Below are 26,682 nucleotides of genomic sequence, written 5' to 3' on the forward strand. Positions count from 1 at the left end.
ACTGCTCCTGTGCACATTGCTGGATTAAGATTGGATTCAGATATGTATAATGGGGAGGGGGGGTTTAACTGCACTTGGAAGATTGTTTACCTTAATGCAGAAAATGCATTCAGATAAAAAAAAAAGCTCTTTATCCTTTAGAACCACTTTAAATTGATACTAAAGTCAAGTTTTATTTTTATTTTTTAAATAACAAACATGTTATACTTACATGCTCTGTGCAATGGTTTTGCACAGAGCAGCCTGGATCCTCCTTTTCTCGGGTTCCCTCTCTGGCACTCCTGGCCCCTCCCTCCTGTTGAGTGCCCCCACAGCAAGCAGCTTGCTGTGGGGGCGCCTAAGCCCAAGGTTCGGCCCGCCCCCTCTCTTTCCTCATTGGCTTACTGACTTTGATTGCCAACAGCAGGAGCCAATGGAGCCGCTACTTTGTCTCAGCCAACCAGAAGGGAGAGTCCCAGATGGCCGAGGCACTCGTGCACATTGCTGGATCGAGATGGGGCTCAGGTAAGTATCAGAGGGGCTGAAAAGGGCTGCTGCACACAGAAGGTTTTTTATCTTAACCCTTTCGCCGCCAGAGCTGTTTTTGAATTTTTTTGCACACATATTTAAAAAATAATTTTAGGGCTGAAGATTACACAAAACCTAAAACATTATTAGCCGGATTCAGAAAGACTTACGCCAGCGTATCTAATGATACGTCGCGTAAGTCCATGGATGCACCGTCGTATCTATGCGCCGTATTCTTGTACTAAGATACGCCTAAATTTTGGCTTCCTACGACCGTCGTAAGTCTCCTACGCTGTCGTATCTTGGGTGCATATTTATGCTGGCCGCTAGGGGCGCTTCCATTAATTTACGCGTTGAATATGCAAATGACCAAGATACACCGATTCACGAACGTACTTGCGCCCGTCGCATGAGTATACGCCGTTTACGTAAAGGCGTACGTCCGGCGTAAAGATAAACCACCAAATAGCTGGTCGGATTTTACGTCGTTTACGTAAGTAGTACGTGAATGGGGCTGGGCGTTCACGTCGTTGCCATTGAGCCGTCGTATCTTAGGGCGTAAATTCGACGTGATTCTGAGCATGTGCGCGCACGCGCCGTTCGTTCGGCGTTCGTTCCCGAGATTTTAGCTGCACCACCTCTGCACTGCCTCCTGGCGTGGTGGCCATCTGTAGGCCCAGGGGCCCCATAATCTTCTATTGCCCGGGGCCCCCATGAGTTGTCAGTCCGCCCCTGGTAACATGTGTATCGCAATCAATGTTTTCACCTGAAGGCGCCCTGACGCATGCGTTTACGTTTGTGCGTGTGTGTATATGTGGGGTGGGTGGGGCCTTTAGAACCACTTTAAGGTAAGTATTGCAGTTACTTTTTTGGATGGTTGGTGGGGGGGAGGGGGGTGAAATGAAGGGGCACTAGGGATTTTCTTTCCAAACTAGACTTTTATTTTAATAGATCAATGCATCATAAAAACTGGTAGCATACCATAAAGCACCTTAATTTGTTTCACCAATGCAGCTTAATTACAAGGTCCCTTATCTAATTTCTATATATTTTTTTTTTTTTTACTATTTAATCTATTTTGTTTATTTTTGCAGTGGCAAAAGAATTCACAAAATGTTCAAACGCAGTCAGCCCTGTAGTGATGTCCTTGCAACGCTTTTATTGTGATATAAGGCTATACTCCAGCCATTCATTCACTGTAATCACAGTGGGAAACAGCTTACGTTCTAAAGCAGATAGCAACTAAGATAAGTTACAGCATCTTCTGTAACATGATCATCCCTTTTTACTATCATAAGTCAAGTAGTGTCAGTACTGCAATGCCGCCATCAATTTCCTAACACTGCATGTACTAGGAAAGAAGAAAGGAGATCCAGCGTAGCATTACCGAAGTAGAGTAATACTTCACATGGTGCCATGTGTGAGCAGCTACAACTGTGACATCCTGACAAGTCTGCAGACTAATAGAGAAGATAGTATAAGCCATGTATACATTTAACACATAACACATATTTTCCTCTTCTACACAATTAAAGGGTTTATTTTTCTTGCTCTTTTCCTCTTCCTCTAATACAACATTTGTCAGTTAAGCCTCATACACACGATCGGACTTCCATCCGGCAAATCCATGGAATTTTGTCCAAAAGGCGTAGGCCGTGAACTTGTTCTGCATACAGACGGCAGAACTTTTTCAGCTAACATACACAAAACTACAGTGTTTTTCAGCTCTTTAGTGTCACCCTTTGGGCAACTTCTGCTAATGTTGTCTGATGGTTAGCATTGGTTCAGAGCATGCGTGTTTGTACTTTTTAGTCCGACGGATTTGTGTACACACGATCGGATAATCCAACAGAACACATTTGTTGTCGGACAATTTGAGAGCATGGCCATCCAACATTTGTTGTTGGAAATTCCAACAACAATTGTCCGATGGAGCATAGAGACAGTCGGATTATGCGACAAAACACGTCCATCACACAATTGTTGTCGGAATATTCGATCGTGTGTACGAAGCTTTACACATGAAAAATCTAACAGCCATTTTTTTTATTTTGGATAAAGTGGAGAAGTATACGAACTTATATCAAATTGTTCTTGCTGCCTGTATCTCACTGCAGAGGTTTTATGCCGCGTACACACGATCATTTTTCAGCATGAAAGAAAACGTCGTTTTTCAGCATGTCTAAAAAACAAAGTTTTCCCAACTTCATCATTAAAACGACGTTGCCTACACACCATCGTTTTTAAAAAATGATCTAGCAAAGCGCGGTGACGTACAACACGTACGAGGGCACCATAAAGGGGAAGTTCCATTCGCCTTTGGGCTGCTTTAGCTGATTCCGTGTTAGTAAAAGACGATTCACGCTTTGTCTGTTACAGCGTGATGAATGTGCTTACTCCATTATGAATGGTAGTTTTACCAGAACGAGCGCTCCCGTCACATAACTTGCTTCTGAGCATACGCAGGTTTTTTACGTCATTTTAGCCCACACACGATCATTTTTTACAACCCGAAAAACGACATAGTTTAAAACGACGTTAAAAAATGCAGCATGTTCGAAAAAAAATAAATCGTTTTTCAGAACCTGAAAAACGATGTGCAGCCCACACATGATCATTTTAAATGACGTTTTTCTGAAAAATTATCGTGTGTACGCGGCATTATTTTCTGTCCCTCAAATTACAGACATCAATAAAAACCTGACAGAGGATTTAATTCTTCTCCATTTAATTTTCAACCAAGAAATGTTAAGCCTTGTACACACGATCGGGCTTCCATCTGACTTTTCCGTGGATTTTTGTGCGAAGGGGCGTTGGCCATTTTCAGCCAACATACACCAAACCACGTGTTTTTTTAGCTCTTTACTGCCACCCTTTGGACAACTTCTATTGTTGTCTGATGTTTAGCATTGGTTCGGAGCATACGTGTTTATACTTTGGATTTTAGTCCAATGGATTTGTGTACACACGATCGGACGATCCAATGGAACACATGTTTTGTCGGGAAATTTGAGAGCATGCACAGCCAGCATTTGTTGTCGGAAATTCCGACAACAATCGTCCAATGGAGCATACAGACGGTCGGATTGTCTGATAAAACACGTCCGTCATACCATTGTTGTCGGAAAATCCGATCGTGTGTACGGCTTTAGACTGCAGTAAAGTTTTAATTTATTCAGAAATAATTACTGTACCTTCAGCTGCAAGAATGAAAAATCAAGCTCTAGTTTACCACATACTGCAAAACAGAATAATAACTTACACCTTTATTGCAAAAAATAAATAAATATTTAAATACTGTAATTTTTCCTCTTATACACAGGTGCTGCTTGCAATGCAAGCAAAGGCTGATATGATCTTAAATTTGTATTACATACGATGGGCTAGATTCACGTAGGGGGACGCAAGTTTGTGCGGGCGTAGCGTATCCTATTTACGCTACGCCTCCGCAACTTAGACAGGCAAGTGCAGTATTCACAAAGCACTTGCTCCGTAAGTTGCGGCGGCGTAGCGTAAATCTGCCGGCGTAAGCGCGCCGAATTCAAATTGTCAAGAGGTGGCCGTGTTTTATGTAAATAAAACATGACCCCACGTAAATGACGTTTCTCACGAACGGCGCATGCGCCAGCCGTGAACGTATCCGAGTGCGCATGTTCCTAATCACGTCGCAAATAGTCAATGCTTTCGACGTAAACGTGATTTACGCAAAGCCCTATTCGCGAACGACTTACGCAAACAACGTACATTTTTTAAAATTCGACGCGGGAACGACGTCCATACTTAACATTGGCTATGCCTCATATAGCAGGAGTAACGTTACGCCGGAAAAAGCCTTACGCAGACGACGTAAAAAAATCCGCCGTGCGCACGTACGTTTCTGAATCGGCGTATCCAGCTCATTTGCATATTCTACGCTGAAATCAACGGCAGCGCTACCTAGCAGCCAGCGTAAATATGCACCCTAAGATACGACGGCGTAAGAGACTTACACCAGTCGGATCTTAGCCTTATTTTGGCGTATCTTGCTTTCTGAATACAGAAAGAAGATACGCCGGCGCAGATTTGAATTTACGCAGCGTATCAATAGATACGACGGCATAAATTCTTTCTGAATCTAGCCCTATGCTTTTAGGGCCAGATTCACAGAAGAAGTACGCCGGCGTATCTACTGATACACCGGCGTACTTTCAAATTTGCTGGGTCGTATCTTTAGTTTGAATCCTCAAACCAAGATACAACGGCTTCTGGCTTCGATCCGACAGGCGTACGGCTTCGTACGTCTTTGGATCGTAGGTGCAATACTTCGGCGCCCGCTGGGTGGAGTTCGCATTGTTTTCCGCATCGGGTATGCTAATTAGCCTTTTCCACGAAGGTAAGCGCGGCCGTCGCATTCTCTTACGTCGTCGCTAGTCGGCTTTTCCCGGCGTATAGTTAAAGCTGCTATTTCGTGGTGTATAGATAGACCTGCCATGTTAAAGTATGGCCGTCGTTCCCGTGTCGAATTTCGCGTCAAAGTTGTCCGTGAATAGGAAAGAACGTAACTCACGTCTACGTTCAAAAAATGACGTTGGTGCGACGTCATTTTGCGCAAAGCACGGCGGGAAATTTCAAAACGGAGCATGCGCATTTCAATCGGCGCAGGGACGCGCTTAATTTAAATGAATCACGCCCCCTACCAGCCCAATTTGAAATACGCGCCGAGAAATACACTACGCCGCCGTAACTTACGGCGCAAAATCTTCCTGGATTCAAAATTCCGCCAGGTAAGATACGGCGGCGTAGCGTATCTCTGATACGCTGCGCCAGGGTAAATGACTGTGAATCTGGCCCTAAATGTCCAAGATAAAACTACGTCTCACTTTCTTATGATGTACTGTATGTATTTGTAAGTTTGTTTTCAAAGACTTGATTTACATTGATCAATATTACTGTCTCACTTTCATGAAAAATATATTCAAACAGAAAACTCATCAAGGATTAGAGACATTTCATCTTAATTTAGTGCAAATCTCCAATAAATGCAATGAGAGGTCTGGTGGTATTCCCGTCTAGCCTGGGATTCTTGTCTGGAAGTGTTTACAATGGTGGAACATGTCTAGCTCTCACTACAGGAGACCCACGCTGCAAACAGCTGCAGCAAGACATAGCCTGGGAGGCAAAAGCTATTTTTAAGAAGCTATGGAATAGTTTCAAAATAGCACTTCCTTGCTATATTTATCCATATGCTGAAAGCCCCATTAATTCAAACTGAATGAGTTGGTAAACCCTTAAAATAATTTGTGCTAAACATACAACGTTGCTAGTAAACTCCAAAAATGATTCAAATGATTCACTGAGAGAGAGGCTGAGAGAGAGGCAGAGAGAGATATTGGGAACAGAGAGACGGTGGATTTGAGGGAAGAGGGGCTGAGAGAGGAAGAGGAGTCTGAGGGGGAGATGAGAAAGACTAGCCCTACCTCCCGTGCCAGTCTGTCTCCTTGATCCGGGGGTGCTTTGATCCTTCCAGCAGCTCCCTGGCAGCGTGCGCCTCCTCACCCATTCTCTGGGTCCCCAGTCAGCCTGTTCTCCGGGCCTCGTGTTACTGCGGAGAGGAAGCTGGAGCAATCCATGCTCTGGAGGCATGGGAGATGCTGCGCCCGCCGCGTCTCATCTCTTGGGGGGCCGGGGTCAGGGGGGCTAGGTCATAGAGGAGGTGGCTGCGGTTTAACTATTCTCCCCAGTCCCGGGCTCTTGGGCGGTCAGCCTATCTGTCCTCAGCTCGGCCCCTCGCTGATCACCAACGGGAGACAGACCCCGCAGCCATCCGCCCACACCCCAAGTACGGCTGCTGTTGCTGAACAACGCAGACTCTCTGGGCCAGATTCACATAGAGATACAACGGTGTATCTCCTGATACACCGTTGTATCTCTGACTTAGGCCGGTCGTATCTATGCGCCTGATTCATAGAATCAGTTACGCATAGATATGCCTAAGATCCGACAGGTGTAACTGTGTTACACCGTCGGATCTTAACTGCAATTTAAAAATGGACGCTGGGGGCGTTCTCGCTGATTTACGCTGAGAAATATGTAAATCAGCGAGATACGCCAATTCACGAACGTACGCGGGCCCGACGCAGTGTTGTTACAACGTTTACGTAAGGGTTTTCCCGGCGCATAGTTACCCCTGCTTCTATGAGGTGCAGCCAATGTTAAGTATGGCCGTCGTTCCTGTGTCGTTTTTTTTTTACGTCGTTTGCGTACGCCGATTCTCAAACGCGCTGGACGCAAGTTACGCTCACGCCGAATCAATGACGTCCTAGCGACGTCATTGGTAGCAATGCATGCCGGGAAAATTTGCGGACGGCGCATGCGCATTTAAATCGGCGTGGGGACGCGCCTGATTTAAATAGTACACTCCCCCTAGCCGCGGAATTTGAATTCAGCCGGGGGATTTACGATCCGCCGCCGCAAGTTTCAAGGTAAGTGTTTTGTGAATTACCCACTTGCCTCTCAAACTTGCGGCGGCGGATCTTAAATCACATAGGTCCCGCGGATCTAAAGATCCGCTGATCTATGTGAATCTAGCCCTCTGGCTTTATAAGATTAACAAGGGGCTTTTATCCCGTGCTAGACAGTCCACACTCGTGACAGCGCCCCTCTAAATTTTGCGCACGGGGCGGTGGCACCCCTCGCACCCCCCAGGCTACGACACTGCATGGTAGCCAATCAGCTTCTTTAATTAGGCTTTGACAAAAAAGTCTGGAAGCTAATTGGTTTCTATTCTGAGCTGCGACAGATTTTTCAATCTTCAGTTTTAGTAAATAAAAACCCACTGTCCACACTTTATGTTTGTATAAGGGGTACCAAAGAATGTCAGCAATGAGTGACACACTCTTAGGCTTCGTACACACGACCGAGGAACTCGTCGGAAAAAGACACATCGTTTTCCTCAAAGAGTTCCTTGTTAGGCTTGTCGAGGACCTCGACAAGCTTGCTTTGCGTACACACGGTCAAGACAAAATTTCCTCGTTCTCAAACGTGGTGACGTACAACACATACAATGGCAGGGGAAGTTCGATTTCACTGACACAACCCTTGGGGCTTCTTTTGCTAATCTCATGTTGCTGCGTGTTAAGTAAACGTTTTCAGTCTGTTACAGCGTGAAAAATGTGTTATCTCCATTAAAAACGCTACTTTTACCGAAGGTGCGCTCCTGTCTCATACTTTATTCTGAGCATGCGCGGGTTTCTTAGCATACAGACGCTCATCGAAAACCAGCCCGACGAGGAACATGACGAGGAAATTGAGACTCCCGTCAAGGAAAAAGAGAACTTGTTCTCTTTTTTCCTCGTCGAGTTCCTCGACAGTTTCCTCGATGAAAAATGTACACACAACCGTTTTCCTCAGCAAAAAAGCTCTCCCACCAAGTTTCTTGATGGATTCTATCGAGGAAAACGGTCGTGTGTACGAGGCCTGAGAGGAAGGACTCTTCTATCATTTGTTTCATTGTTTGATACAGTATGATTATTCTATATCAGTTTTGAGATTTGTCTAAATTAAAATGCACTGCACAATAAATTAATCATAATATTATAATAAATAGAAATATAATATAATATAATCACGCCTATCAGTTAGATCATATTAAGAGGTGTACTGTGTTATGTCGGCATGGATTATAACAAAATCATACATTGAATGTTTCCAGCAGCCATGAGTGTATTTGGTATCCACCACTAATGTATAAGACCTAAAATATACAGTTACATCTTAAATAACATTCCTAATAGCCATCATACTTTTTCATTAAGAAGTTCTTATTCAGGACACTGAACAAATCAGTGTGAAAAATCATCATATATACAGTGTACCTCCGGAGCATACACAGACTTTTGAAGACATTAAGCAGCGGCTTAATATAATAAATTGCCGTAAGGAAATATGTAGCACTGGTTCCAGTAGCAACGTCATATTAGTTCTTAATCCTTAGTTAGTGCTATTACTGGTTAGCCATAATCCCGTCATGAAAAGCTAATTTACTTGATTTATTTACATTTTCCTGTCTTATTTCTACCAGCGGTTTCATATACAATATAAGTAGCAATGTAAGAACATGATGATACATGTGTTTAGAGATGAGACAGTTTAAATATACACATAAGGGCCCAATATATTCATAAGGAAGTGGTATATTGAAATACTTCCTACTGGAAAAATTATGAACTGGTCAATGACGTTTTTGGACAATTTGGTGGATTTTGGCAATGTTAAACTAAAACTAAAAAGCGATAAGTACAGTACTTATTACTAATCATTTACATCACTTTCATTCAGGGGCGGACTGACAACTCATGGGGCCCCCGGGCAATAGAAGATTATGGGGCCCCGGGCTTACAGATGACCACCAAGCCAGGAGGCATTACAGAGGCGGGGCAGCTAAAATCTCAGGATTTTCACATGAAAAGCATGTCGGTTTTGGACATATCAGGGACAGATGTAAAAAAAAAAACACAGATTTTTACAAACTGTCCCTGGTTTTAATGAGCCTGGCAACCCTGATGGGGCCCCCTAGTGCCCGAGTGCCTTAATGGTCTGTCCGCCCCTGATTTCATTGTGATTTCAGCCTAATCTTGCCACTTCTGCAAAGTTGTGTTCAGGACATTTAAACTTTGTTAAAAAAAATGGCATCTGCAATGAAATGCGGCAAAGAAATAAAACAAAATAAAAAACTGTAGAAAACCTGTTGCCAAAAAGTAAATTGACAAATTCCCGTGGTGAATAAAACCACTTAACATGCTTTTATAAATAGGACAAAAACGGTGAAAGAACAAGTCACATATGCAGAAATATATCCCTTTGTAAACAGACACTATAATCATGAGAAGATTGTTCATGAGAAGCAGGAAATTGCACCCAGCCAATCATGACCAATCATAGCCTATGATAAGTACAGTTTTCCCTTCCAAGATAAACTATTACTAAAGCCATCTTGCCTTGCTCCCCCAAACTTTGTTAGGCATAAATATACACATATTTTATTTACATGGAAATATGAATTAAAAAAAGGTCTGTAGTGGGTGGGTGGGGTAGCGTGGGATCTCATTGAAGGTACAGTAGATGGGCTGTAGCAGCTTGACTTGAGAAGAGTCCTTGGGGTGGGTCCCTTCAGATGTGAAAGAGTTGTGGAGGTAGATGAATGGACAAGCATAAGTCTATCATATCACATCATGTCAAATACCAAAAGCAGATCAGAATTATACCAAAGTTTTATTCACAGCCGCATAAACTACTAACTTGTATCTAACCACAATACTTTTTTTTATTTTTTATTTAATAATCTTATATCATACTAACCACCTCACTGCAGGGAACTTTACCCCCTTCCTGCCCAGGCCACTTTTCAGCTTTCAGCGCTGTCACACTTTGAATGACAATTGTGCGGTCATGCAACACTGTACCCATAGGAATTTGTAATAATTTTCTTCACACATATAGAGCTTTTATTTGGTAGTATTGAATCACTGTTGGGTTTTTCTATTTTTTACAAAAAATAAATTCTTCGTTTCTGCCAGTAAATTTTGTAAGTAAGTAATTTTTCTCCTTCACTGATGCGCGCTGATGAGGCCGCACTGATGGGCACTGATAGGCTATACTGATGGGCACTGATGAGGTGGCACTTATGGACACTGATTTGGTGGCACTGATGAGGAGGCACTATTATGCCACTCTGATGGGCAGGGATAGGTGGCACCAATATGAGGCACTGATAGGCGGCACTGGTGGGCACTGATAGGCGGTACTGGTGGACACTGCTAGGCAGCATGGTTAGGCAGTACTGATGGGCACTGATTGGACACAGCCGATCACATGGTTAAAGAGCCACGACAGCTGTTAATAAAAATAAATTGGTTGGGGGGTCCCCCAAAATTCAACCAAATTCCATACAAGGACCTTCAGGTCTGGTATGAATATTAAGGGGAACCCCAAACCAAAGTAAAAAAAAAAGAATTGCGCGGGGTCCCCCCAAATTAAGGGAAGACCTGCACCAAATAAAAAAAATGGCATAGGGGTCCCCCTCAAAATCCATACCAGACCCTTCCAGGTCTGACCCCAAAGCATCTTGTCCCCATTGATGGGGACAAGGGCCTCATCCGCACAACCCTTGCCCGGTGGTTGTGGGGGTCTGCGGGTGGGGGGCTTATCAGAATTTGGAAGCCACTTTTAACAAGGGAACCCCCAGAGGGGGTCACCGGGTGGCTCCGCCCTCAGCTATATAACAGCTATCACCGGCTGGAGAAGCTTCACTCGGCAGAGCCTCTCATGGAGGTGGAACTGTTGCAGCTTATTTTTTCTTTCTTGGTTGGGCGGCGCAAGATGGATTCACATCGCTGGACTTGTTGAGGGCATGTGGCCTGGTACGATTCAAGAGGGGGGCTTTCTCGCCCCCTATTTTTCTGTGGCCTGCCAGGTTGCGTGCTCAGATAAGGGTCTGGTATGGATTGTTGGGGGGACCCCTACGCCATTTTGTTTTTAATTTTTGTGCAGGGTTCCCCTTAAAATCCATACCAGACCTGAAGGGTCTGGTATGGATTTTGAGGGGGACCCCTACGCCATTTAAAAAATAATAATTGGCGCAGGGTTCCCCTTAATATCCATACCAGACCTAAAGGGCCTGGTTCGAAATTTGGGGGGACCCCCATGCAATTTTTTTTTTATTTTGGTCCAGGGTTCTCCTTATTATTCATACCAGACCCAAAGGGCCTGGTAATGGACTGGGGGGGAACCCATGCCATCCATTTTGCTACGGGACTGTTCTAAATACGGGAACAGTTTGCCACTTTACAGGCATACTATAGACACCTCCAGGCACGAAATTTAAAGGAATATTTAACTTTTATTGTTTCACTTTAAGCATTAATAAAATCACTGCTTCTGAAAAAACTTCTGTTTTTTTGCATTGATACTAGTCTCCTGGGACAGGACCCAGGTCCCCAAACACTTTTTATGGTAATAACTTGCATATAAGCCTTTAAAGTGAGCACTTTTTTCATGTTAACAATTTTTCATGTTAATCTACCATAGACTTTTTCCGTGGCTTTCCAATTTGCCGCGAACACCCGATGTTCAAGTCGAACTTATGTTCGACTCGAAACATCAGGCTCATCCCTACTCTGCAGTATAGTTGAGCATCATAGTAAATGTAGTTCCAAAACATCTGGGGTGCCAATGTTCGCCATCACTGGTCCAGGATGACAAATCTGCTCCTCCATAAATACAGTACAGAGAGTACATAGTGCAGAAGGTGTATTACTGCCAGGTGATCATCAGGTGAGAGTAAAGCAGAAAATGAAAGAAAATGAAAAAAGAAAAGAGATGTATATCAAAATAAAACACCTAGTTGAGTTGATCAATGTGCAAATATGCATACACTGTAAAGGAGTAACTATTTGTTGTTGTTTGCAGAGCGGAGACCTGATCCAGTTGCAGTTAGCAGAAGCCATACCAAATTTACTAGAGATTGGGTCAAGTCAAGAGGAGGCCAAGAAGCTGCTTCAGGACCACAATGTGCTTCTCTTCAAACTCAAGGTTAGATGATATATAATCTAGTCCCATAGCAGTCACACCAAGAGTATTTAAATATTGGTAAAAATATGAATCTGAAAATTGGATTGTGTTTTGTTCATTCAAGGGGACTGGAATGGAACTAATATTGCTGATGTACAAAACCTGCATGGAAGAAAAGTGTTTTGCCCACATCAATAGGATACCAGTTTTAAATTGAAATAGGCTTTTCTAATGCAGTTTAATAAAAGTATACTTTGGAGTGGGCTAAATATAATTTTTACTCCAAGTTTAAATATGAAGCCCAAGTGTGCTATTACACAAGCATGTGCATTATAGACCTTCCTTTTTTTCCCCATAAAACGTGATTTTGAATAATATGAGTAGATGTAGGAAACTATTTAATGTTGAACAATTATTATTATTATACAGGATTTATATAGCGCCAACAGTTTACGCAGCGCTTTACAATATAAACAATCACAACAGGATACATACTTTGGTCCCTACACCTGTTGAGGGAACTCTGAAAATGATGTAGCTCATCCTTGAGCTCTGTAACCACATGAGCTCTGGAATATTTACCCCCTTCATGACCAGGCCATTTTTTGCTATTCGGCACTGTGCTTTTTTTTAACACAAATGGAGCTTTCTTTTGGTGATATTTGATCACCACTGTTTTTTTTTTTTTTGCAATACAAATGAAAGAAAAAATGGAAATAATATATATTTTTTACTTTCTGCTGTAAAACATATCCAATAAAAATATAAAAAAATTAAATTTCTTCATAAATGTACGCCAAAATGTATTCTGCTACATTTTTTTGATAATAAAACAAAACAATTAGTGTATTTTTTTTATACTACTAATGGTGGCGATTAACCATTCATAATGGGACTGCAATAGTGTTGCGGCCAATCCTACACTAACTGATGTTGGAGGGAACTGACTAACTGCCACTGACATTACCAGTGACATTAATACAGTGATCAGTGGTTGTACTATACACTATCACTGTACTAGTGACACTGGCTGGGACGGGGTTAACATCTAGGATGATCAAGGCGGTCAGTATGTGCCTAACAATGTTTAATGTGCGTAAAGTGTGCTGCTTTTACTAAGTGATCTCTAAGTTTCTTAGCCCTGCTTTGGACAGATCGTTCCCTGTGTATAGAGCTTTGTGTTGATTATAAATACAAGTAAAAGGGGCAACACACTAGTTAGTACCTCAGAGGTGACCATGTAATAAAGTTCAAAAAAGTCCAACAATAGGTATATAATGAGTAATGGGTCTTCAAGTCAGGGCTGCCACCAACATAGACCAGAAGCCAGAAATCCAGTAGAGCTGAGAAAAACAAGGAGAGGGGCGCCTCTGAATAAATAATTTAAGAAAAGCAATATCAACTCACATGAGAGAAAGCAATGTTGTACATAGTTGAGCTGGATACTGTCCAAGAGCAGGGTCAGGATGGATGATCAGATCACGGTGAAGATCCACTTTCTCACTAGTGTGGTAGGATTCCTGCTGGGACATCAGTTATCCAGGTAGGGGTTGAGGTAGTGAGCTGTCAGAGCCAGGCGCTCAGCACTGCTATTCCTTGCTTTTCCTCACTTTTCACCGCTGCAAAATGGGAGACGGCCGGGCTGTGTCATGTTTCATCCAGAGCGAGGCTTGGAAGGTGTGGCGTGGGGCTGTGACCTCACTAATATGTGACATGTTTCCATGCTTTTGTACTGCGAGTGGTGTGGCAGCTGCACTCATTTTTCAAGCATAGAGGATGGGGAAGTGAAGCAGTCTTATATAGTGGGACAGGGGGCGGAGTCAATGGGCGTGCAAGTGCAATAGTTATTGTAAACATACAGTGCATCACATACAATAAAGGGAACACATACAAATTAATAAAAAATGTCTCACAATAGAGATTTCCCATTTACTGGAGCACCTGGTATGAAAGTGGACGCTGAAGATGAGAACCCCTTGTCATACCTACAACTATTTCTGACCAATGAGGTTATTGAAAAAATAGTTACAGAGACAAACAAAGACCAAGAGAAACAAGCTACTACGCATCAAAGTTTTCAATAAGTGGGAACCAGTGACCAAAGATGACATTTGAGCCTAATAATACTTCTGGGAGTGGTAAGGATACCCCTGCAGAAATGGTATTGGGCAACTAACACATTACTTGCCTCTCCATTCTTTGGCACAGTCATGTTAGGCCTTGTACACACGATAGGTTAAACAGAGGACAACGGTCTGGTGGACCGTTTTCATCGGTCAAAACCGATCGTGTGTGGGCCCCATAGGTTATTTAACCATCGGTTAAAAAAAAGCCAACTTGCTTTAAATGTAACCGATGGATTCCTAACCGATGGCAAAAAAACGATCGTTAGTAGGCACAACCATCGGTTAAAAATCCATGCATGCTCAGAATCAAGTCGACGCATGCTTGGAAGCATTGAACTTAGTTTTTTTCAGCACGTCGTTGTGTTTTACGTCACCGCGTTCTGACACGATCGTTTTTTTAACCGATGGTGTGTAGGCGCGACGGACCATCAGTCAGCTTCATCGGTTAACCGATGAAAACGGTCCATTGGTCCGTTCTCATCGGATGGACTGATCGTGTGTACGTGGCATTAGAGTACAGATTTTCCCTGATCACAAAGTACTTACACTTCGAAAAACAACAAAGAATTTGATGAAACTACTCATCCTGCATAAAAACTCAAGAAAATTTGGGAAGTATATCAAATGCTTCTAAAAATATTTCAGTGGAGCTATGTGCCAGAAAGAGACATCAGCATAGATGAAAGTCGAATGGCCTACAATGGAAGGCTCAGCTGGATACAATACATGGCATCAAAGAGAGCACGATTTGGCGTAAAATCCTTCATGCTATGCGAATCAACTGGCTACATTTGGAATTCAGTCCTATACACTAGGAAAAGGAACAAAATTCAACCCAAAATACAGCAACTATGGAATGGCAACACCTTTCGTTCTTTCACTGATTGAGCCATTGCTAAATCAGGGCTATTGTAACTACCGACAACTTTTACATGTCTCCTGAACTTTATGAGTTTCTTCTGGAGAACAAAATGGATGCCTATGGAGCCGTTAGGGCTAAGCGGTGCGACTTGCCACCAATGTTTGGCAATAAGAAGTTGAAGACTAGAGAAATGGTTGCCTGGCAGAAAGGCAAAATTATGGCACTGCGATGGCATGACAAGAAAGATGTGTGCCTAATGAGTACAGTCCATAATACCTCCACTGTTATGGTACGCACAAAAGGTGGGAAAGAAATCATGAAGCCACAAATAGTGATAGACTACAATAACACCATGGGAGGTGTTGACAGAACCGAATCAAGCAATGACATTCTATCCAGCAATAAGGAAGCAGCAAAAAAAGTACTACAAGAATATCTCCAGGTATCTTCTTGAGCAATGCTTGTGGAATGCCTACATTCTGCTCAAAAAAAGTGTGACAAGCCTGTGATTCATTCTGACTTTATTGGAAAGTTGCCAAACCGATATTTGTAAACCACCAAACACCAATGGCTGTGAATAGAGCTGGACGTCGTTCTGCTGGCGTTGTCACCCCGGAACGCCTGACTGGTCGTCACTTTATGGACTACATCCCGCCAACTGAGAAAAAGTCAGCACCTACAAGGATGTGCATGGTTTGTCTACTAGACTCTTGTTTGGATAGATTTAAGTGAGTTATTCCTAAGAATGACAGGCCTACAATATAAAAAGCCACATTTCGATGCAAAACAATGTACCACTTTGAGACTCAAAAATCTGACATAATCATACTGCCAGGAAGTTTAAGGCCGCGTACACACGACCAGTCCAAACCAATGAAAACGGACTGAAGTTCAGTTTCATCGGTCCAAACCGACCGTGTGTATGCCCCATCGGACTTTTGTCCTTCAGACCAAAATTTTAGAACTTGCTTTAAAATCGAACCGATGGACGGCTGACCGATCGGTCAAAACCGATGGTTAGTATGCAAAAGCATCGGTTCAAAACCCACGCATGCTCAGTATCAAGTCGACGCATGCTTGGAAGCATTGAACTTCGTTTTTTTCAGCACGTCGTTGTGTTTTACGTCACCGCGTTGGACTCGATCGGTTTTTGAACCGATGGTGTGTAGGCACATCAGACCATCAGTCCGTTTTCATCAGTTTGGACTGATCATGTGTACAAGGCCTAAGATTTTGCATTCCTGGCAGATCCAAGTTGTGCAGATCATGGAGAACTTCATAGCCACTGCTGTAAAATCTCCCAGCCACTACAGCACACGTGCAGTCAAAATCGAATTCATTCCTATGAAGAGGCCATTTATCTTGTGATCCAAAATCCCATCATGTACAAGCAAAAATCATATTTAGTAAACGGACCCCCACCTTATTTACTAATCTAAATGAACATACACATTATTAAGAGAATGCTACTTTGCTAACTGAGCAGCCTCTACCCTCTGTAAATCAACCCTAATGGCTTTTAAAGAGTAATGCCGTAATGTAATGTACAAATGGTCGGAATTTCCAACAACAAATGTTCGATGTGAGCTGTTGCCGGAAAATCCAACTGTGTATAAGCTCCATCGGACATTTGCTGTCGGAATTTCCGACAACAAATGTTTGAGAGCTGGTTCTCAATTTTTCCAACAACAAAAGTTCTTGTCAGAAATTCTGATCGTCTGTATGCAATTCCGATGCACAAAAGTCCTACGCATGCTCAGAATCAATTTGACGCATGCTTGGAATCATTGAACTTTTTCTTGGCTTGTCGTAGTGTTGTACGTGACCACGTTCTTGGCGATCGGAATTTCGACAACATTTGTGTGACCGTGTATGCAGGACAAGTTTGAGCCAACATTTTGTCGGAAAAAATCCACGATTTTGTTGTCGGAATGTCCAATCACGTGTACGTGGCATTAGGCTTTTGGAGCAAAGTAATCAAGACAAGTTATGGTGTTGTGGATCAAGGGGAATCTAAAAGCCTTCACCTTTATGGTCCAGCGGCACGAAGGAAAGATCTGCATGGTCCTGCCCACTATCCTTAAAGCGGGAGTTCACCCGAAAATGTTTTTTTAACATTAGATTCATGCTCATTTTGTCAAGGGGAATCAGGTAGTTTTTTTAAAAACGAAGCAGTACTTACCGGTTTAGAGAGCGATCTTCTCCGCCGCTTCCGGGTATGGTCTTCGGGACTGGGCGTTCCTATTTGATTGACAATATTGATTGGCTTCCGACGGTCGCATCCATCGCGTCACGAGTAGCCGAAAGAAGCCGAACGTCGGTGCGGCTCTATACGGCGCCTGCGCACCGACATTCGGCTACTGTCAGAAAATTGTGACGCGATAGATGCGACTGTCGGAAGCCTGTCGGAAGTCTGTCAATCAAATAGGAACGCCCAGTCCCGCAGCCCATACCCGGAAGTGGAGGAGAAGATCGCTCTCTAAAAAGGTAAGTACTGCTTAGATTTTAAAAAAACTACCAGATTCCCCTAGACAAAATGAGCATTAATCTAAGGTTAAAAATTAACATTTCCGGGTGAACCTCCACTTTAAATAAGAAAAGTAACACCTTATTTTTGGGATGTGATGAAAGTGTTTTAAAAAGGATCTACTGTACTTTGCAACGTTTTCGTTATAACACTAGAAATGATTATGTGATTAGTGTAAAGACACCCACCCACTCAGCACCCATTTTGAAAGATTTCAGTGAGTGCACTAGAATAAACCTACAGATCCACAGAACAGAAGCTGGTAAAAAATAGGAAATAAAACTTGCTAAAATCTTTGAAATGCTTAGTACTGACCTGGATGATTTTATGTACTTCAATAAAACTGGAATTTTATTTTAACAAGGTTGACCCATTGCCCTGGAGTTTACTCTTCATTTCAGCTACCCTTTTATCTACTAGAGCAAGTATCTTGCAGATGCGGCTGATATTTCAAACATTTTCACCACTGATTAGTTTGTTTCTGGAGGGCTGTGTCTTGACATGTATGCTAAGTGACTGACATTATAAGGATCAGAGTAGAAGAGAGGAGGACATGTCCCTCTCTTAAGACAGTGCCTTGCGTGCTGCTGACTGGCTGCATTTTTTTTTTATTATGAACCCTGGCCTGACAACATATTTTGTTCAAAATAGCCCAGTTATTTTTATCTTGAACTTGGGATTCAAGGGCTTTACTGACATTCTGAGGATTAATTACAGGCCACGCTAGACCATGTCCATCTTCAAGCAACATGCTAGGACTAGATAATAGACACAATTATAAACTTACTGAATGCAAGATTGGCACAGAACCATGGTTAAAGCGATAGCAAACGCAGGATTTTTTTTAAAACAGTTCTGTGCACTGTTATGCCATAATGTGCTAGTATGCACTGCATACTAGCAAATTATGACAGACTTAGGCCTTGTACACACGGTCGGGCCAAACCGATGAGAATGGTCCGACGGACCGTTTTCATCGGTTCACCGCTGAAGTGGCCTGATGGTCTGATGTGTGTACACACCATCGTTCCAAAAACCGATCGGGTCAGAACGCGGTGACGTCAAACACACGACGTGCTGAATAAAACAAAGTTCAATGCTTCCAAGCATGCGTCGACTTGATTCTGAGCATGCGCGGGTTTTGAACCGATGCTTTCTGTACTAACCATCAGTTTGGACCGATCGGGCAGCGGTCCATCGGTTCAGTTTTGAAGCATGTTTTAAAATTTTGGACCGAAGGAAAAACAGACCGATGGGCTATCCACACGGTCGGTTTGGACTGATGAAACGGAACCTCGGTCCATTCTCATCGGTTTTGTCCGACCGTGTGTACGGGGCCTTACCGGTCAAACAATGCCCTCCAATGCTGCCAAGTTCACTGTCTAAATGTTCGGGCTGAGATGACATCATTCCGACTTACAATCACAGGAGTCACCATCACAGCATAGCGCTCTGTGCATTCAGGGCACACTTAGGGCCAGATTCACAAAAGAGATACGACGGCCATTGCGGTCGGCGTAGAATATGCAAATGAATACTTACGGCGATCCCCGAACGTCCGAGCTGCCCGTCGATCTAACTTTACGTTGTTTCCATCGAGTTACGTCGCGTAAAATTAGGGCTACCTCCTAGGTGTCCTAAGCCATGTTAAGTATGGCCGTCGTTCCCGCGTCGAAATTTAAAAAAGCAACGTCGTTTGCGTAAGTCGTCCATGAATGGCGATGGACGCAATTTACGTTAACGTCTAAGCAAATGACGTTGGTGCGACGTCATTTAGCGCAATGCACGTCGGGTAATTTACCCGACGGAGCATGCGCAGTACGTTCGGCACGGGAACGCGCCTAATTTAAATGGTGCGGGCTTGCGCCGAGCGCATTTACGATACACCCCCACAAGTTTACAGGTAAGAGTTCTGAGAATCAGGCACTTACGCTTTAAACCTGCGGCGGTGTAACGTAAATCACATATGTTACGCTGCCCAGGAGCAACGTAATTCTATGTGAATCTGGCCCTCAGTGTGCAGAGCATAAAGCCTCGTACACACGATCAGTCCATCCGATGAGAACGGTCTGAAGGACCGTTGTCATCGCTTAACTGATGAAGCTGACTGATGGTCTGTCGCGCCCACACACCATTGGTTAAATAACCTATCATGTCAGAACGCGGTGACGTAAAACACAATGATGTGCTGAAAAAAATGAAGTTCAATGCTTCCAAGAATGCGTCGACTTGATTTTGAGCATGCGTGAATTTTTAACCGATGGTCGTGCCTACTAACGATCGGTTTTGACCTATCGGTTAGGAATCTATCGGTTACATTTAAAGCAAGTTGGCTTTTTTTTAACTGATGGTTAAATAACCTATGGGGCCCACACACGATCGGTTTGGACCGATGAAAACGGTCCATCAGACCGTTGTCCTCTGGTTAACCTATCGTGTGTACGAGGCCTCATGCACATATGCAGTGATGCCATCAGTTGGAACTGATGTGAATATATACTAAATGACACATGCCGCATACGGTACCTAGAAGTAAGATTTCCTAAAAGCTTACCTGTGGGTACCAGTTTAAAATGAGACATTACTATCGCTTTAACAAGACACTTACTTTTTGTTAATATGGTAAAGTCCAAACAGTAAAAAAAATTATAAACTGGTCGATTCATTTGCATTTTAATGCACAGTGGCAAACGAAAACAATTGTGCTTATATGTTCTAGAGCCAATATGGAAATGGTAGTTAATGGAGTACCAACATCCCTGAATTATATGTATAAAGAAAAACCCTCAAAATGAGACTTTAACTGTACTTTGTCATTATAGTGTCAAGTGAATGAACAGTATTTCTAGATCACAGGTGTCAAACACAAGGCCTGTGGGCCAAATCCGGCCCTCCAGGCCATTTCATGTGGCCCTTGCACCTCTCCTGCAGCTGCAGGAGAGCTCCAGCCCTCCTCTGGTCCTACTCCAGACCCTTACTTTCTGCTTTCAGGCAATGCATCCAGCTTCTTCCCAACAGCAGCATAAGGAAAGGGGGATGCACTGTGATGTAAGGGTGAGTGGGGGTCTCAACTTCTGATGGTGGGGTGGCTCTTGACATCTAATGTAAAGGGGGGGATGCATTGGACATCTAATCTTATAGATACAACCGGCTCTTTTGAGGGCAATTATAATGCTGATGCGGCCCACGATGAAATTGAGTTTGACACCCCTGTTCTAGATAGTATAAAAGTTGACTGACAAATCTTTATTAATACAAATTGTGTAAAACATTACAATACATGTTAAAAATTATGGGAAACATGTTCTTGATGCTCTCCTCAAGATGGAATCTATAGAGAAAAAAAATGGGAACTGCTGAACACCCAACACATTTCAAATAACATTTTCTTTTTCAGGTGTGCATACACATTATAGAAAGAGAATTACTTTCTACAACATAAAAATCGCATTAGAACATCATGATATGATGTTTTAGGAGTGTGTCCATGGGAATGTTTGGCCATTCTTCCAGAAGGGCATTTGTGAGGTCAGGTACTGATGGTGGATGAGAAGGCCTGACTCATAGTCTACGCTATAATTCATCCCAAATGTGTTCTGTCGGGTAGAGGTCAGGCCAGTCAAATTCCTCCACCCCAAACTCACTCATCCATGTCGTTATGGACCTTGTTTTTGCACTGGTGCGCAGTCATGTTGGAAAAGGTAAAGGCAATCCGCAAACTGTTCCCACAAAGTTGGGAGCATTAAATTGTCCAAAATGTCTTGGTATGCTGACGCCTTAAGAGTTCCCTTCACTGGAACAAAGGGGCCAAGCCCAACCCCTGAAAAACAACCCCACACCATAATCCCCCCTCCACCAAATGATTTGGCCAGTGCACAAAGCAAGGTCCATAAAGACATGAATGAGCGAGTTTGGGGTGGAAGACCTTGACTGGTCTGCACCTCAACCTGATAGAACACCTTTGGGATGAATTGGAGTGGAGACTGCGAGCCAGGCCTTCTCGTCCACATCAGTACCTGACCTGGATATATATATATATATATATATATATATATATATATATATATATACTCACTGCTCTGTGAGATGTTCAAAGATTGCCTTTTTCTTAGAACCTAACCCTGCTTTAAACTTCTCCACAACTTTATCCCTGACCGTTCTGGTGTGTTCCTTGGCCTCAATGATGCTGTTTGTAAACTAAGGTTCTCTAACAAACCTCTGAGGGCTTCACAGAACAGCTGCATTTATACTGAGATTAAATTACACACAGGTGGACTCTATTTACTAGCAAATGTGGGGATATACTGCGCAGGTCCCAACATATACATATAATAAATGATATAGTACTGAAGAGGGAAAAAATGATTAAAAAAAAACGAGTTATGCTGCTGCTGCAAAAAATGTCAGATATAAACATTGGTAACAGATAAAAATTGTAATAAGCTGCGCTGCATGAATCATCTACTACTCAAGTGAAATGATAGTAAATAAACAAATTGCTCAAACACAAATCGTGTGCACAAAACACCTGTGCAGACACAAAAGCGTGACCTTAATTAATAAATTAATGTGAAAAAATAATAGTCCATAAGAAATCCAAATTCCCATGAAGTTCCAAAGAGATTTCTAAAGAAACAGTGCCAAACAAGTCCAAGGAAACCGTGCCAGAAAGCAGGATAGATGAAAACCTCCACCTCTTATCTCTTATCTGCTTACCGACTCAAGTTGATCTCTGTTACTGAGATCACATGCGTGTGTGGCTAGCAGCCCTGCTTGGAATTTCCTAGAGACTCTTGTTCGTTGTTCTCATGTGTGTTCCACCTTTAAGGATGACCCGAAAAGGAAAGATCATGACATAATGTAATACCGTCATATAGAAATGTATTGTATAAAAACAGAATGCACTCACATGTTGTAGAATATAAAAGTGCGTGTAAAAATGCTGTAGCCGGCCGGCTCTCACTATCCGCCCGTCCTTCCGGATAGCAGCAAGGTATACTATGGTGACGTCAGCACGCCGCTCCTCCCTACGCCGTTTCGTCAAATCGCTGACTTCTTCCAGGGGCACGGACTCTATTTACTAATTAGGTGACTTCTAAAGGCAATTCCACTAGATTTTAGTTAAGGGTATCAGAGTAAAGGGGGATGAATATAAATGCAAGCCACACTTTTCAAATATTCATTTGTAAAAAAAATTGAAAACCTTTTATCATTTACCTTCCACTTCACAATTATGTGCCACTTTGTGTTGGTATATCGCAAAAAATCACAATAAAATACATTTACGTTTTTGGTTGTAATGTGACAAAATGTGGAAAATTTTAAGGGGTATGAAAAGTTTTTCAAGGCACTTCCTCTAATTGCACCAGCTTCTCTCCCAGATTCTCCAATACTGAGCTGGTGAATCTAGGAGGGAGATATTTCAGAGTAATGGCTGTGAGATCTTCAGATCTTCAGATCTCACTTTCATAAACTGGCCGTTTGGGACAGAATGGTCATTTACTGTGATGAGAAGCCGAGAACATGCCGCTCATCTCAGATACAGTACATAAACCGGTACACACCAAAGATCAGCCGTGATCTTGAGGATTACAGCTTTCCTCAGTTTCATACCATTATGACCACTCTATATAACCTGTTGAAGCATGGACTCCACTAGACCTCTGAAGATGTGCTATGGTATCTGGCACCAAGCCATCAGTAGTAAATCCTTTATGTCCTGTAAGTTGAGAGGTAGGACCACCATGGATCAGACTTGTTTTCCCACACATCCCACAGATGCTCAATTGGATCGAGTCCTGAAAAATATAAAGGCCCATTTGAAGTCAACACAAGACCAGGCCACCCTCTTCCATTGCTTCATTGTCCAGTTCTGAAGCGCATATGGCCATTGTAGGTGCTTTTGGCTGTGGACATAGGTCAGCATAGGCACCTTGCGGCTACACAGCCCCATAAGAAACTGTGATGCACTGCATGTTCTGACACCTTTCTATTGGAACTTACATGAACTTTTTAGCAATTTGAGCTACAGTAGCTCTTCTATTGGAACAGACTACACAGGCCAGCCTTCGCTCCTCATGAGCATCAATGAGTCCTGGCTGCTCATGATCCACCAGTCTTTGGACCACTTAATTGTAGGTCCTGACCACTGCAGGCTGGGAAGTTCAAAACTTGTTAGGTGCAAACTACAGAGGACACATGCAGTACACACCAAGTAGCTTTAGGTGCAAACTACAGAGGACACGGCCAGTACACACCAAGTAGCTTTAGGTGCAAACTACAGAGAACACGGGCAGTACACACCAAGTAGCTTTAGGTGCAAACTACAGAGGACACGTGCAGGACACACCAAGTAGCTTTAGGTGCAAACTACGGAGGACACGTGCAGGACACACCAAGTAGATTTAGGTGCAAACTACAGAGGACACGTGCAGTACACACCAAGTAGCTTTTTTTGCAAACTACAGAGGACACGTGCAGTACACACCAAGTAGCTTTAGGTGCAAACTACAGAGGACATGGCCAGTACACACCAAGTAGCTTTAGGTGCAAACTACAGAGGACACATGCAGTACACACCAAGTAGCTTTAGGTGCAAACTACAGAGGACACGGCCAGTACACACCAAGTAGCTTTAGGTGCAAACTACAGAGGACACTAGCAATATTACACACCAAGTAGCTTTAGGTGCAAACTACAGAGGACACGTGCAGTACACACCAAGTAGCTTTAGGTGCAAACTACAGAGGATACGTGCAGTACACACCAAGTAGCTTTAGATGCAAACTACAGAGGACACATGCAGTACACACCAAGTAGCTTTAGGTGCAAACTACAGAGGACACGGCCAGTACACACCAAGTAGCTTTAGGTGCAAACTACAGAGGACACGGGCAGTACACACCGAGTAGCTTTAGGTGCAAACTACAGAGGACATGTGCAGTACACACCAAGTAGCTTTAGGTGCAAACTACAGAGGACACGGCTTGTACACACCAAGTAGCTTTAGGTGCAAACTACAGAGGACACAGGCACTACACACCAAGTAGCTTTTGGTGCAAACTACAGAGGACACGTGCAGTACACACCAAGTAGCTTTAGGTGCAAACTACAGAGGACATGAGCAGTACACACCAAGTAGCTTTAGGTGCAAACTACAGAGGACACTGTGCAGGGACGGACCTGTCAGAGCTCCGCTGTCCTCTATGGCAGATCGGAGGAAAATGGATCCGCCTGTCCATTTTCATCCGATTCCTTCTGCCGGATGGATGGCGAACGTATCACCATACGTCTGTTTTGAATGGATCTTATGGGATCAGATGACATATAGCCTGCCATATAGCCTGCCAATAGCAGTCGATGGCTGGCCCACTCAGATCCGCCTAAAAAATAAACAGACGGATCCGAGCGGCTTATGGTGTGAAAGGGGCCTTAGGTATGCCCTTGTGCTACTTAGTTATAAAATCTAAAGGAGATTTTACCATTTGACTGTATTCTAAACACTGATGTATCAACTATCCTGCAGATTCTTATCAGTATTAGTGTAATATTTGTACAAGTATTACAAGCACTTTGCAACACCTAAATTCATAATTTGTGGGTGCCCTCAAAGCATAGAGCTCATAATCATGACTTACAATAGCATGTGGCACCTACGTGTTGGGAGATTGTATGTGTTCACAGTAGACTGCTTGGCCCCACAATTATCAAAACAAAACTATAGCATCTTTAGGAAAAAAGTTATTCCCTAAATGTTAAGAAAGAACCACACTGCCTAGTATTATGTTTTTTGGCTTGGGATACTTCCAGTTTTAAAAACAAAGCTGTCAGTGATGAATAGCTACACTGGTCTCAGATCTGCACTTTCTTTATACAGATAAATGTATCACTTCTGGTGAAAAGACTAGAAGTGAAACAGACATTATAAATCATACAGAGGGATAGCTCTGTGAGATTGTCATTCTTTATATCCACTGAAGTATATGATGTATGTTAAAAAAAAAAAACATATTTCCACACAGCAAATATATATTTTAAATGGGTACTCTCAGGATAGCTGAAGCACAAGAAATGGCAATAAACTCATAAAGTAGCACCTCTATACAACAGTATAAAAAGTAAGGATTAGGCTGGAAATGACACAGAAGCTTTCTTACATCCGTTGCTAAATGAGAATTATGGTTTTATTGAAGGCCTATAAAACATAAAAACAGCAGTCTGGCAGGTTCAAAAACACACACTTCACTCTGATGATGTGCCTATACAGTTAGAAATTGGCTGGATTTTTCTTAAACTAAAAACGCCAAGGTTATAATGATTTAAGGATCTTCAATAAAAGTATACTTTGATTTATCAAAGGATTTGCATGTGTCACTTTTGATGTAATTTGCAGCATGATTCTAGCTCTTTGTACAGTTACACAGTGATACACCACTGGACATCAAAGGGACACAGGCCAGCTATGGATACTGCTGCTGAAGCCACAAATGTAAGTGAAAAGCTTGATATCTGTTTCTATTTCTTTCATGAAAGAGAAAGTATCATGCTTCTGTTGGAGCCTTCCTAAAGGCAGGATATAAAGAGTCTACTACTTTACCTATTTGACATCTAAATGCTTGCTTGGTTTTTCTCATCGCGTACATACTGGAGAGAGGAGAGCAGTGAGACACAACCTTAGCTAGTTATATTCTAACATGTTTAATTAAAATATTTCTAACCTCTATTTGCAGATCAAATCTCATTAGAGAATATTTAATAGTCAATTGATGTATTATTATACTAATAATAATATTATTATTAGTATGTAGGGTTTATGTTGTGCCAACAGTTAGCACAGTACAATTCAAGACAAGATGGTTATTCTATACATTTTATAATTTAGTGGTTGTCGGTGTCTTCTTTTTGAATCACTGCCAATGTTTCCTTTATTCAATTCCTTTCAATGTTTCTTTTATTCAATATATTAGAACAAAAAAAAAAGAAGGCACCTAGGAAGGAAACATGATAACAATAAATGGTGAGATGGCAAAGGTACTGAATGTATTCTTCTCCTCAGTCTTCATAAGGGAATCAGGGGGCTTCGGTAACCAAAACTGCAGTGTTTATCTTCATGA

At 42.6% G+C, this 26,682-nt stretch overlaps 1 protein-coding gene across 2 annotated transcripts in view; it reads left to right on the forward strand.

The window, feature by feature from the left end:
- The window catches only part of CCDC141 (coiled-coil domain containing 141), a 193,874-nt gene that overhangs the window by 11,378 nt on the left and 155,814 nt on the right, over nt 1–26,682 (forward strand). For both annotated transcript variants that reach the window (XM_040357655.1, XM_040357654.1), the window contains exon 2: nt 11,953–12,075. In XM_040357655.1, coding sequence (XP_040213589.1) covers nt 11,953–12,075 — 123 coding nt within the window. The remainder of the gene's footprint in view (nt 1–11,952; nt 12,076–26,682) is intronic.

The sequence above is a fragment of the Rana temporaria genome, chromosome 6 (assembly GCF_905171775.1).
Source record: "Rana temporaria chromosome 6, aRanTem1.1, whole genome shotgun sequence".
Lineage (NCBI taxonomy): Eukaryota > Metazoa > Chordata > Amphibia > Anura > Ranidae > Rana > Rana temporaria.